Genomic DNA, 14,198 nt, shown 5'->3' with positions numbered 1-14,198 from the left:
CTCTGGTTTAGCTCTAAGTACCATGACATTTGTACTGAAAGTCATCTTCAACGCTACAGTGGTTTTACACAAAATATAGTGAAATTGAATAATGTGTCCTCTGACCTGGGAGATAAGGCTACAAGTTAAAGATCAGAGGCAACATAAAATGGATTTTGTTTTATTCCACTTTTAAAACTCCTCAAACATATTTATAATCTTAGAAAAAAATATGGAAACATGCAGTGTATTTACAGTAGTTTTTGGCTATTTCTGAGCATTTCATTAATATGAATTATAGCCTAAGAATCTACTAAAATGATATTTGAGTTATAGTTATATTTTTTCCAACAGTTCAAAGCATTTAATCCCTTTGCATTAAAATAATTTTATATATTGAGATGTACATTTAATATTTTATGCCCATTCTGGCATAATAGTATATGTGTTTTAGATATTTGATCTTAAAGTTAAAAATAATCTTTTTTCTAAGATTCTTACATTCTTCTTTTTACATTATTTTTATATAATTCAGATAACCTTTATTCAAAGTGCTATACAGCATTCAATAATTCATTTAATCTTATTTTATTCAAATCAGTACATTATTCTTTATATTATTTGATTCTGTGGGCAAGACAGGAAGCAAAATGGTCACTTGTGTTAAGGTAGGACTTTGGGAGCAACTGATAAAGTTAAGTGTCCTAAATGAAATAATTTAAAAAATAACATTAGGAAACTTTTAAAGAAGTTTATGATCTTCATAAGGCAAGCCCTTAACTACTAGTAAGCTTCTGTTTTTTTGCAGATTCAATAAGCTCATTTTTATGTAGTGGTTGATGGTATGTCTCTAGGTAAATTAACACAATTATGAATCAAGAGATTCTGTCTGTACCCAAACCTTCTCTTGAACGAATGATCACTTTGATCATTACCGAGAAAAAGAATGCAACAAAACATGATAAAGACAAACTATAGAACATCAAATCATTGTGATTTGGTCATTGATGAAAATCTTTCTTGTGTGTTCCCATGATTACTGTATTAGTTTGCTATGTTGTGTAACTGAGTAGCTAATAGAGCTTAATGAATGAAGTAAAAACTATCCAGCCATCTTTTAGCTATATGTTATTTCTTTTTTTATATATCACTTTCCTCTAAAGAAAAGACTTATAATAAAGGTTTATTTTTCTTTATTAAATTAAAACAAAGTTTCAATATCGAAGGTTTTCATATGATTTGGAGTTACCACATATTTTCTTTCATAATAGAATATTTTTAGACTGAACACTTGCTTGGAAATAATCTTCATGATTATAACTATATGTATCTATACACATAAAGTATATGTAACTTTAGACTTTTTAAGTAGTGTGTATCATATACTTGTGACTAAAAAGTTTAAAGTATTTTAAAGATGCAAAACTTTTTTAAAAGTGAGTTTTATAACCCCATTGATTTTTTGGGTTCATATTGAAGAAATTGAAAAGTGGTTGTAAGTTGTAAAAAATAGAAATGAAGAATTATGATGTTTATTTTTGTATTTTTATCTTTTCCTCTAAACTACTTAACAATGGATTAGTTATTTTAAGGGAAATTAATTTTCTCTGTGAAAGTTTTCAGATCAGTCTCCACAAGGAAATAAGAAAAGGGGGGAATGAGCAGCTATGCCATTGATTAGTAAATGTAGTTCTAAAAAGTTACGATCCCTATTTTAGATGCCTCGAGGCTATTAAGTAATCACACATACATGCACACCTCTACTTGATAATTATGCATGTGCTATCTTTTCTCTCTATAATCTTGACTTTCATAGGTTGTTTGTTTAAAATGACTTATGCATATATTTGGAAAGCAATGAATCCTGACATTATTTTCGGACAGAGTCTTTGCATTTAGTAGTAAAACTGTGTAAAAGAAAAATAACTCGAATGAATTCATAGGTAAAAAGAGCAAACATCCTATGTACTTAGCTATTTCTTAGTCATCTCAATAAAAAATGTTTATTATGGCATAGTATGTGATATTAAAGTTTCAATAATAACACCTTCAATTTATTTGTATTATTCTTAAGTTTCTCAGGCAGGTGTTGCCGATCTACTTTTTGTCTTGGCTTCCCAAGGAATTTAAACTATTTGCCGACAGTTAGGCAGTTAGTGGCAAACTTGAGAACTGGTCCTCTTCATCTTATTATCATAGGTGAACACCCCCATATGGGCCTGTGTAGGCTAATGAGCTATAGGTGCCCATGTGATTTGAAAGTCTTTATAATGTTTGTCATGGCCATTGAATAGGCTAATGTGTTTGACAATCAGAATTAGATCATGCAAACAAATGAAACTGCATTTTAATTGAATTCGGCTTTGGCTTCAAGCAAAGGATGTTGGAATAGGTATATCATGTATCACTCAAATGTGTGTAGAGCTCGATGTATGTAGAGAATACCTATGAAATCACTTGATCTTTGCTGCATTTTTAGTTATCAGAATTGTTAACTTTTGCAGGCATTGACAGCCTATTTTATTCACTGCTTTTTAACTGAAAGGTTAAAGAAGGCTGTATTAATATGTAGGGGACAATATTTTTATAAAGGCCATATCAAAATTGATTTGAATTGAAAAATCCCTTGAATTGAAAAAATGTGTTTAGACCAATTTTCAGTGAACTCATATGAGGTTTCTACACATCTGCTGTAAGTGAATATAATTGTCTAGATTAGAGAATCAAGTGGTATTTTAGAGGAATGGATGTGGTTTATTGTTTAGTTATTGATAATAGTGACTACCCAGGTAGGCATAAAATCTCAGGGCGTAAGTATACTTGCCAACTTGTTTGCATTTATAACTTACATGATTAATTCAAATGACTACGTAGTAAATTTGTAAAGCCCATAGAAGTGCATGAGAAACTTTCAACTGATCTATCATAATCACTACCAATGATATTATCATTTTGTTTAAAATAATTAAAAAATATCTTTGAAAAAGTTAAAATTATCAAATTTGCCAAGATAATAGAGTTAGATACAACTTAAATTGTAATGTGAGCTCTTTACTAATATTAGAAAGGGCTGTTCTTATTTCAAATAAAAATTAAAACTATTGAAGTTACTTTCATCAGTTAAGGAATAATAAAAAAGCATTCTGTTGTACTTATTATGTGACAGCCTTCGTTCTTGGTGCTTTATGAGTGAGAAACCTATTATAATCTTTGCATTAAAGACAGGATATGTGATTTTTCCAAGGCCATGCAGTAACTAAATTAATAGAGGCAGAATTTAAACATAGGCAGACTAGTTTTTGACCATTCTACTATAGTGCCTGAACTTTGGTATTTAGCAGCACAAAGTGGCTCTGGTTAACTTATGCAAATGGAAATTCTGTGGAGTCACTCACAATAAATCAGAGTGAAGAATGAGTTTGAGAATGAACAGGGACTAGAGTAATAACAGAGTTTATGAAATAGGATATAGGAACCCAGGACAGGGGTCTCATATCAGTCTGGATAGGATCATCATTGAACTTCTTTAGTGTTATAGCCCTTTTGCTCAAGATTCAAATTCCTGAAAGGTAAAAATCAGTTAGTTTTTGGGGGGGTAATTTTCCCTTCACTTGACTAGGGAAGAATATGACCCCTGAATTTTGTCCGACTAGACTATAATAGGAAAAAATATTTCAAGTAAATACTTGAAGTTGTGGTACTGTTGGGTAAGGGGAAAAGATGGCCAGACAGATCTAACAAATTTCCACTGTTGGAACTCTGTGGGATAACAACAATTTATTCAGAAAGCAATTACTGAGTACCAGTCGATGGGCCTATACTGTTCACTATCACAGCTCATCATAAAAGCTGAAGCATGTGGCAAAAATGAATGAAAGTTGTGAAACCAATGATTCTGCTAATGCTAAGTCAAGATCAAAATCTTTAAAAAATGTTATTCTATTAAAATATTATTTCTTTTTAAAATTTAAAGTTATATTTCTAAGTATGGTTAAAATAGTCTCCTTTAGCTGAAAGTAGTGAAGGCCCATGTTATAAATAGGGTCCAATTTTTTATTAATTATATCTCTCAGCTTAAGTAGGCTTTTTATTATACTATATTGCCTTCATGTCACTGACATATATTATCCTCATTATTTCATTTTTAATGCAAGGAGAAGGTGCTATATTCATTAAAATTAATCTCAGAAAAATTGCCTGAATTTTGATAATGTACATCATAATTATGCTAGCAAATTTAGAGAAAATGTTTCTTTCCTAAATTGCTTCAATATTCTCCCCACATTGCTTAGTGCTGGACTGTACTAATTAACTTTTCTATAAATAAAACAACCAGTTGATTTTTGAAAAAGAAACTGTAAACAAGGGAAATATAATGTTAAGTGACTATTTTGTTACGGGGGAAAAATGTTCTTTAATTTTATATAGATTTAGTAACATCTCCTAGTGTTTTCTCCCTATCATGTACTCAGTAGTTTTTCATGATGTATTATGTTAATAACAATAATTATTAAGAACAACTTTATGTTTAGTAGCTATGTGTGAATATATGTATGTGTGTGTGTTATATGTATATATAACATTTAAAATAACTATTCAAATTAGGAACAAAAAGTTCAGTTACATCTTCTGGCTAAAGAAGATCATCAGAAGCAACTGAATGAAATTGAGAAATATTATGCCACAATAACAGGCCAATTTGGATTGGTAAAAGAGAATCATGAAAAGTTAGAACAAAATGGTAGGTGCTATCTTATTTGAACTTATATATTTCATAGGAAATGTTTGAATGGACTTATCTATAATTAGTAAATTGAACTTAACTGATACTGGTAATAGTCAATGGCAGTTTAGTGAACATTATTTAAATTTGGTAATAATTGCATACCTTGCATTGAGGCTATTTTCCTTGTCCATGTTAGTGATACTTTCTTTAAAATGTAAATTGAATGTAATATTTTCCTAAGTGTTTTTATGTTGCAGTACAAGAAGCAATACAGTTAAACAAAAGACTTTCAGCTTTAAATAAAAAACAAGAATCTGAAATATGCAGTTTAAAAAAGGTATGATTAATACAGTTTTATAATATTAAATAAGATTATAGTATAAAATAGTTTTATCAAATATTACTAGAAGAAGTTGGGTTGATTTTTTTCTTATAAATAAAATGTTTTAAATACAGATTCATAAACTTTTAGTTATGATTCCAGTAAATGAATTTATTTTAACCTATTCAAAATATTGTTTCTTCAGCTTGTCACCAGTGATGTGCATTTTTATGGTGACATGAATAGCCTATGATTATTCACTACATGTCAGTCTCATTAGCCTCATTCATTCATTCAATATTTGAGTGACTCTGTGTGCTAGATACTATGTGACACTGAGGATATAAGTATGAAGAAAAAACATGTCCCTGCTTTTTAAAAAATTTATCATCCAGTGGAGGAGTTAGAGATAAAACTATTACATAGATAAAATAATTTAAAACTCTTATAAGTGATATGAAGAAAAAGTAAACTATATAATGACATTATAACAGGTGACATTACATTGGAGGTAAAGTGGTGGGGAAGGACAGAGAATAATGTTTTGGGCAAGCAGAACAGCATGTGTAAAAAAGCTTTGAGGCAGGAAAGAGTTTAGTATATGTGAGGAACTAGAAAAAGTGTGGTATGGCTGCAGAATCATGAGTCAAGGAGTGCATTGGACATTTATTGGTTGCTTACTGAACATCATTATCCCTTTCTCCTTCCTAAACTCATCCAGATTTTTGTTTTGATGTTTCCTTGAGAGACGAGCCCTAAATTGACAGAAGGCCATAAACATGTTTCATTCCTCTGACCATAGTCATTGGTTCAGGAGTGGACAAATAACTTTAGCTAGTGGTTATAAACCAAAAAAAAATGTAACCTCATTGTGACTCTCAGTCATCCTACAACCCTAGGAAACCCAAAAGGAGGAACCTGACAATGTGGATGCCAGATTGGTATGATATAAGGAAACCTGTTCTTTGATGACATCTTTGAATCCTTAGATTGACCAACCTTTCCCTTTACATACTTTTTCAATTATGTGAGCCAATAAATCATCAATTTATTTAAGCCAGTTTGGCGAGGGCCAATGTAATTTTCTGTTATTTGCAACTGAAAATATTCCCACTGTTCCGAGGGGAGAGTGGTATGAGAGTAAAGAGAAAGAGACAAGGCCTTCTTTCTACAGAGAATGACCTCGTTTCCTTTCCTTACTCCCTTCCAAGACCCATGTGAAATAATACCACTTTGAACTGCTTTTCTATCACTGAGAGAATAAGGAGCTATTCTTACTGTCATTTAAGTATTTATTTAAAAATTACACTTACTTTATAGTTATTTAATTTATTTGTCCCTCCAGATCCAGACTTACCCATCCTTCTCTCTTTGTAAGGCTTACCTATATGGACTGCATCAATGCTCCTGTATCTTCTGGCTTCCTGTTGAGTTGGGCCAGTGGAGAGCCTGGGCAGGAGATGGGAGTAAAGAAAGAGAGTGAATTAGTATATTTTTTCTTTCTGTTCCCGCCCTGTGAGGTGACTTCAGGGTGGCCTTGCCCCACAACACATCACTGCTTCTCTCAGTTGGCCTACTCTGTATGATTGTTCTCTTTTTATGTTTCAGTAACCTTGTCCTTTGGGGTCCAGGGGTGGTGACAGCTCTATTACTGCAAGCCCCTAGAACTTGCACCATTTCTTATGCTTCCTTTATAGTGTATCCACACCTTTGCAAATAAACCATCTTCACATTACCCTAATTTATGTGTACCATCTGTTTCCTGTTGGGATTCTGACTATACATTTGATTATAGTATAGCATCAATGAGGCCAAGGTTGTAAATTCAGTGTCTTTATAGGCTAGTTGATTCAGTACAGAGAAGTTTCTTTTTCACAAAGATTACATCTCAAACCTCAATTAGCCATTTTTCAAATACATATTTTAGAATCAAAAGATAAATGAATATGACTGATGTTGTTCCTGTACATCATTAATTTGAAAAAAAATTTAAATTTTGGGGTAGAATTTTCATCTTAATTCTAAAGGATTCTGTTTTTAAAAGGGGAAAAAATCCACCCCAAGCATTTATACCTTTATGTGTACATCAGATTTCACTATTTTTATTTATTTTCTTTAAATTAATAAACTTTATTTTTTAGAGCAGTTTTAGCTTCACAGCAAAATCAAGTGGAAAGTATAAAGTTTAGTATGCTCCCTGTCCACCGCATGCACAATCTCTCCCGTTATCAACATCCTGTAGTGGAGTGGTACATTTGTTACAGTTGACAAACCTATATTGATACGTTATTGTGCAAATTCCACAGTTTACATTAGGGTTCCCCCTTGGTGTTGTGCATTCTCTGGGTTTGGACAAATGTTTAATGGCATCGTTACAGTATCATAAAGAATAGTTTCACTGCCTGAAGATCCTCTGTGCTCTCCCTTTTCATCACTTCCTCCCCCACTAACCCTTGGCAACCACTAATCTTTCTACTGTCTCCATAGTTTTGCCTTTTCCAGAATACCGTATAGTTGGCATCATACAGTATGTAGCCTTTTCAGATTGGCTTCTTTCACTTAGTAATATGCATTTAATGTTTTTTCATGGCTTGCTAGCTCATTTCTTTTTAGTACTATTTATTGCTCTGTCTGGATGTACCACCATTTGTTTATCCATTTGCCTACGAAAAGACTTCTTGGTTGCTTGCAAGTTTGGGCAATTATGAATAAAACTGCTATACTATAGATATACGTGTGCAAGTTTTTGTGTGGACATAAGTTTTCAGCTCCTTTGGATAAATACCAAAGAGTGTGATTGTTTGGAATGTGTAATAAGAGTATATTGCCCACCTGTCTTCCATAGAGACTATACCTTTTGCATTCCCACCAGCAGTGAGTGAGAGTTCTATTGCTATACATGCTCACCAGCAGTTAGTATTATCAGTATTTTGGATTTTGCCCACTTTAATAGGTCGATTGTGGTATCTCTTTGTTGTTTTGTAATTATCTAATGACACATGATATTGAGCATCTTTATATGCTTACTTGCCACCTTTCTTTTATCTATTTTTTTATTTGGATTGTTCATTCTCTTATTGTTGAGTTTTAAGGGTTCTGTGTATATTTTGGGTAACAGTTCTTTATTAGATGTGTCTTTTGTAAATATTTTCCCCAGTCTGGCTTTTTTCTCCTTCTCTTGACACTGTGTTTTGCATAGTAGAAGTTTTTAATTTTAATGAAGTCTAGCTTATCATTTATCTATCTATCTGTCTATCTATCTATCTATCTATCTATCTATCTATCTATCTATCTATCTGAGGCAACCCTTGGTTGACCTCACAGATTGCAAGGACCTTGTCAGTTTACCATCTCTTATTTTTTTGTTTTTTACACTTACAGCACCTGATCTTCCTAGGTGATCTCCCATCCAGGTACTTACCAGGCCCGAAATCAGACGGGATAGGGCTTGTTCAGGGTAGCATGGCTGTAGACTCAGTCATTTCTTTTGTGTATTGTGCTTTGACATTGCATCTAAAAAGTCATTCTGATACACAAGGAATTCTTGATTTTTTTCCTATGTTATTTTCTAGGAGTTTTGTAATTTTGTATTTTGCATTTAGGCCTATGATTCATTTGAGTTTGTTTTTGTGAAAGGTATAACTTCTCAGTCTAGATTCATTTTTTTTTTTTGCATGTGAAAATCCATTTGTTCCTTCACTATTTGTTGAAAAGATGATCTTTGCTCCATTGTCTTCTTGTTGCTCCTTTCTCAGATACCTGTTGACTGTGTTTATGTGGGTCTATTTCTGAGCTCTCATTTCTGTTTCATTGACTCATTGTCTTTTCTTTCACCAGCACCACGTTGTCTTGATTACTGTAGCTTTATAGTATATCTTGAAGTCGGGTAGTGTCAGTCCTCAGACTTTTGTTCTTCTCCTACACTATTGAATTAGCAATTCTCGGTTCATCTCTCCATATAAACTTTAGAATCAGTTTGTTGATATCCACAAGGTAAGTTGCTGGGATTTTGATTGGGATCATACTGAATCAATAGATCAAGTTGGGAAGAACTTAATCTTGAAAATATTAGGTCTTCCTGTCCATAAATATGGAATACCTCTTCATTTATTTAGCTCTTTGATATCTTTCATCTGTTTTATAGTTTTTCTCATATAGATCTTACATATGTTTTGTTACATTTACACCTAAGTATTTCATTTTGTGTGATGCTAATGTAAATGGTAATGCATTTTTATTTTCAAAATTCTACTTGTTTGTTGTTGGTATATAGAAAATATATGTATTGATCTCTGTGTATATAGAAAATATATGTATTGACCTCTGCCCTCAGTTCCTGGCACAAAGGTGACTCTCATGGGCTCCTGGATAGCTCCGGGCCACTGGAAAGATCAAGCCATGATTAGAAACTTGAAATTTTCATCCCTGCTTTTCCCCCCACTCACTTCTCCAGAGAGGGGAGAGGGGCTGAAAATAAAGTTAATAATTGATCATGCCTATGTGAGGAAGCCTTCATAAAATCCCAGTATTACAGATTGCAGATCGTACTGGGAGGGTGACACACCCAAACACCATGGGGACAGAAGTTCTTGTGCTGGGGACCCTCCCATATCTTGCCCCTGTGTATTTCTTCATTTGGCTGTTCATCTGTATCCTTTATCATATCCTTTTATAAACTGGTAAACGTGTTTCCCTGAGTTCAGTGAGCCGCTCCAGTAAATTAATGGAACCCAAGGAGTGAGACATGGGAATCTCCATTTGTAGCCCATCAGTCAGAAGCACCTGGGCTTGTGATTGGCATCTGAACTTTTCTTTTCAATCACATCTTAGAATATTAAAGATGACTCTTTTAAATAAAAGGAGGAAAAGCTGTAATTTGAAAAATTTGTAGTCTCAAATCAGAGCTCAGTTAGGACCATTTAATTTTTATCAACGTAAACTTTAAATGCTAATTTAAATAACTGAATACTGAGTAGTTGTGAATAAACATGTTTTTTATTTAATATATCAGTGACTTAAGTGATTATTAATTTTGGCGACTATTTAAAAATATTAATTCAGTTTTTATGTATGAAAAGATTATAAATTTTTCAAAAATTTCTTTACTAAATTATGTATGTCTTTTACTAAAGACATATGTTTCATCATAACATAATAGATTATTAAATTTCAGATGTATAGTTTAAGACTGGACCTACACATGGAGATGAGGCTCATGTAAATCCAGGGAGAGATACCCTTAGTGAATTTATGTAAAGGGATGAAGAATGTCTCTTTCTGAGTATAAGTATAATTGTGTTGCTTATGAGCACACTTGCCATTTTTCCCTGGTCTTGGAGCTTAGGCCAGGACTACCTAAATGTACTAACGTGTCATGCATTGGTGGCCTCTGTCACTCTGGAAAACACCACAGTCAGTGACAATGCTGCCAAATTGCTCTTGGGAGAGAGATTATTGTATGGAAGGGTAAAGTGAGGGAATTTTATTTCCTTGGAGAGTTCTAAGTGCAAGTAGCTGAAAGGGTGAGAATTTCAAAAAATAAATTTTAACAGCTAATTTTTAATATTTTAGATGTTCTAGGTACAATAATTTTGTATTTTATATTATGTAGTCTTGATGTTTAACTTTAAGAAAAGTTTTTTCTTTTTGATTTTCAGATACTAATTAAGTGTAGTAACATTTTTCAGTTATATCACTTATTTAAAACTTTTAATCATTAATTTTCCCAGAGATGATTTTTATTTTATTTTATACTGTTTAATGATTTGTCCAGAGCAGTTATTGGTTTGTGATAAGATGGATTTTCTATTTCTTTCTTTTTCTCTGTTGTTCGTTTGTTCGTTCAATCTTTCTCTCTCTCTCTCCCTCTCCCCCACCACCCCGCTTTCCTTTTTCCTTTTTTTTTTTTTTCCTCGTGGAGCAAAGTTAAACAGACCAAACTTAGTGTTGGATTAAACGAGGTATTACATTGCCGAATGCTGGGTTCACTATTATGGCAATCATGAAGAATTCCCGATCCTATCTGTGAGCAGCATTCATAACCTCTGCTGTTTGTCTGAGTAAACGTCAGAGCACTCAAGGAGATAGTGATATTTAACAGACCACCCCATACCAGAAAGGGAGGGGTAAAGGAGAAAAGGGCACAATATTTATGACTCTAGGAACTATAAGTTGTAATTTAATGAGATCAAAGCATGTGCTGTTTATTTGCTGCCCTAACAGCTTTGAATAAAATGGTTAGAAAACAGACAATGTACTAAAAGTTCAGGATATTTAAAAGCTATAAGGGCTATAAAATCACAAGCATATTTTCAGTGGAAAATCATTTCATGGAGGTCTCTGATTTTAATATATTATGCTCTTAAGATTAATTAATGCATAAGAGAAAAATACATATGAAATGATTAGTTTTTACTAGTATACCAGATACAGAGAGTTTTCACCCCTGCCTTCCTTTTCTCACTTTCCTGTTGTTTCATAACTATTATTGTAATAGGAATTGATGCATTTTAGAGAAGCTCCTATAAAACTTAACTGATTACAACAGTTCCATGTTTTCAGTTGTTGAAAAATGTAGAAAGACATAGAAGTTTGTTGTACTTTGTAACCTTGAAGAAAAAAATTTTAGAAAACCAATATTTTATTAATTCAGAAAATCGTAAGCCCCTTAATGTGGATATGTTTTAGCCATATACTTCAGCTTAATTACACTTTTATGAATAGGACATCATGTCTTCGAAGTGAACCTAGAACATATCACTAGTATAAAACAAGCCATCTAATAATTTACTTTTGAAGTTGTTTGAATATATATTTACTTCATACAAGTGTATCTTTAGGAAAACCCATTATAAAAAAAATTAGAAAAATCATTTTTAAGTTTTGTTTTAAAAATAATCATTTTTGTATACAAATGAGCAACTTGAAAGCAAATGTTTAGAAACACCATTATGTAAGGAAAGATGTAATTAGGCAAGTGTCTCTCTGGGTGTCTGAGGCTGTAACATGTAGAATTCTAGAGGTATTGGCCGCCTTGCTTTCATCTGCTCCTTTTTCAGCTTCCTTCTGCCTCAGTTAACTGTACTTCTCTACCTTCTATACTAGCTGCTGAATGTTGGATTTTTTTTAGAACTCAGTCATTTGTCATTTCTCTTTTAACTAATAACTCTAAGTTATTGTGCCTGTTTCCATAGCTTTAAATGCTATTTTAAAAACCAATACATGAGAAATACATGTTTATTTTAGAAAAATGAGAAAATACTAATCAGTGCAATGAAGAAAATAAAAATGTCCTGTAATTTCATCATGGTAATGAACCAGCATTCTTCTACAAAACAGTTGTTTGTTATTATTTATTCAGTTCTTAAATACAACCTTTTAAAAATTGGAAGAGTATTAGTCAGGTTTCTTAATTGCAAGATGATTTTGTCAGAAAAGGAATTTGGATGTTAGTTATCTCAGACTTGGAAGATGGTCAAAACGAGGGAAGCTATGCCGGTTCCAAGACCACAGTGTAAACCCAACTTCCTCTACTGAGTGCTGTACAGTTTATGCCATCACTGGTGATCATAGTGTACGCTGCTACTGCTGAAGTGATATCACTGTTTCCCAACAGTTCTTGTTCTTTCCAATACTAGTTTCTGATCTAATATCCAAGATAGGTGCATGTGATTAGCACAACCTGGCCATGTGCTTACAATGCTAGTGTCTGACATTTCTGGCTTCACTAGTGTGCAGTAGATTCTTATAATTTAGAGTTCCTAAAATTCAAAGGGAGTTCAGATGCTGTGTAGTCAAGAATGTGAGAATCAGATCCTTGAGTATTTAATATAGTCAGTATACACAGAACAGCAGTTCGATAAGTACACATCAGCTCAGAAGTTGTTATTTCAGGGTTTTAACGTGTTTGGATTGTATCTGTTAAACTCAGTGGACATGTAGCTTCACAAATTAAGAGTTTTCTTATATTCCCTTCAATTCTGTCCTCTACAAAGATATTTTGTTATTTTTCTAAAATGCAAATCTCATGTTGTTCTACTCAAAATCCTTCAGTGGTTAATTCCTCATTGCCTGTAGGATAAAATTGAAACTCTTTAGTTTGGCCTACAGATACCCTTCAATATTTGAATCCTGCCAAATTTCTAGCTACAACTACCAATACTCCACTCCTTCCCCTTACCCATAACATAATGTATTAGTTCTAGCCATATCATATTAGTTCTGTTTCCCTGAAAAAATACCATGCTCTTCCATGTTTATGTCCCTTTGTGCCTGTAGAATTTTTTTGCTTGGAACATATGCTCCTCTTTTGTTTTCTTCACAGATTTATCTTTAAAAACTCAATTCAAATACCACTTTTCTGTCTAATGCCTTCTTGATACCTTCAACCAAACTATTTCCTTCTCTATGCTTTTATACATTCCTGTAATATAGCACTCATCATATTATATTGTAATTATTTCTTAGGTAATTTTTTCTTATTGGATGCTAACGAATTTGGGAATTGGTAATCTCTTGTCATCTCTTTCTCTTAGAGATTTTTGGTAAATAAGTAATTAATGAAAACACCCTACTTCTGGTTGATTAGTTCATTTAGTTAGTATACTCTTTTTAAGAGGAAAGATCAAGCCTTCTATTCCTGTATCATTGTGTTTGCCTAGTGATCCCAGCATTCCATAGCCACAAATAGCATTCTCACCTTGGCTAATTATCTCATCATGGAACTAGGGGAAATACACCTTAATGAACCAGTAGTATTATCTTGATATATGAAATATAGTAAATTATATTGATAGGTTTAAAAATGGATTTTAAAACTGTCAGAAAAGTAACTTGCTTTGATGAAATATGTATACCGAATTTTCTGTTTCATATTTCTTATGTTAAGGAATTAAAAGAAGTAACCTCAGACTTGATAAAGTCCAAAGTCACATGTCAATATAAGATGGGAGAAGAAAACATCAATTTAACAATTAAAGAACAAAAATTTCAGGAACTTCAAGAAAGACTCAACATGGTATTTAATTCAGTGCATTCATATTTATAAAATATTTTAGTAAAAGTTATGAGAATTTTAGGATTATAGTACAAAAATGTTCCTTTTTGTCAAGTTAATATACATAGGAAAAAAGTATTAATGAATCTTTTTAAATTATTAGATTTTTACTATTA

General features: G+C 32.5%; 1 protein-coding gene across 3 annotated transcripts in view; it reads left to right on the top strand.

Annotated features, from left to right (window-relative positions):
• The window catches only part of CCDC73 (coiled-coil domain containing 73), a 220,122-nt gene that overhangs the window by 184,175 nt on the left and 21,749 nt on the right, over nt 1-14,198 (top strand). For all 3 annotated transcript variants that reach the window (XM_036221505.1, XM_016147087.2, XM_016147089.2), the window contains 3 exons: nt 4,585-4,720; nt 4,963-5,042; nt 13,915-14,043. In XM_036221505.1, the coding sequence (XP_036077398.1) occupies nt 4,585-4,720; nt 4,963-5,042; nt 13,915-14,043 (345 nt within the window). The remainder of the gene's footprint in view (nt 1-4,584; nt 4,721-4,962; nt 5,043-13,914; nt 14,044-14,198) is intronic.

This window comes from Rousettus aegyptiacus, unplaced genomic scaffold (genome assembly GCF_014176215.1).
Source record: "Rousettus aegyptiacus isolate mRouAeg1 unplaced genomic scaffold, mRouAeg1.p scaffold_m13_p_5, whole genome shotgun sequence".
In the NCBI taxonomy this organism is placed as follows: domain Eukaryota; kingdom Metazoa; phylum Chordata; class Mammalia; order Chiroptera; family Pteropodidae; genus Rousettus; species Rousettus aegyptiacus.
Note: the sequence above shows the minus strand (reverse complement) of the source record. Positions and strands in the feature narration are given on the sequence as shown.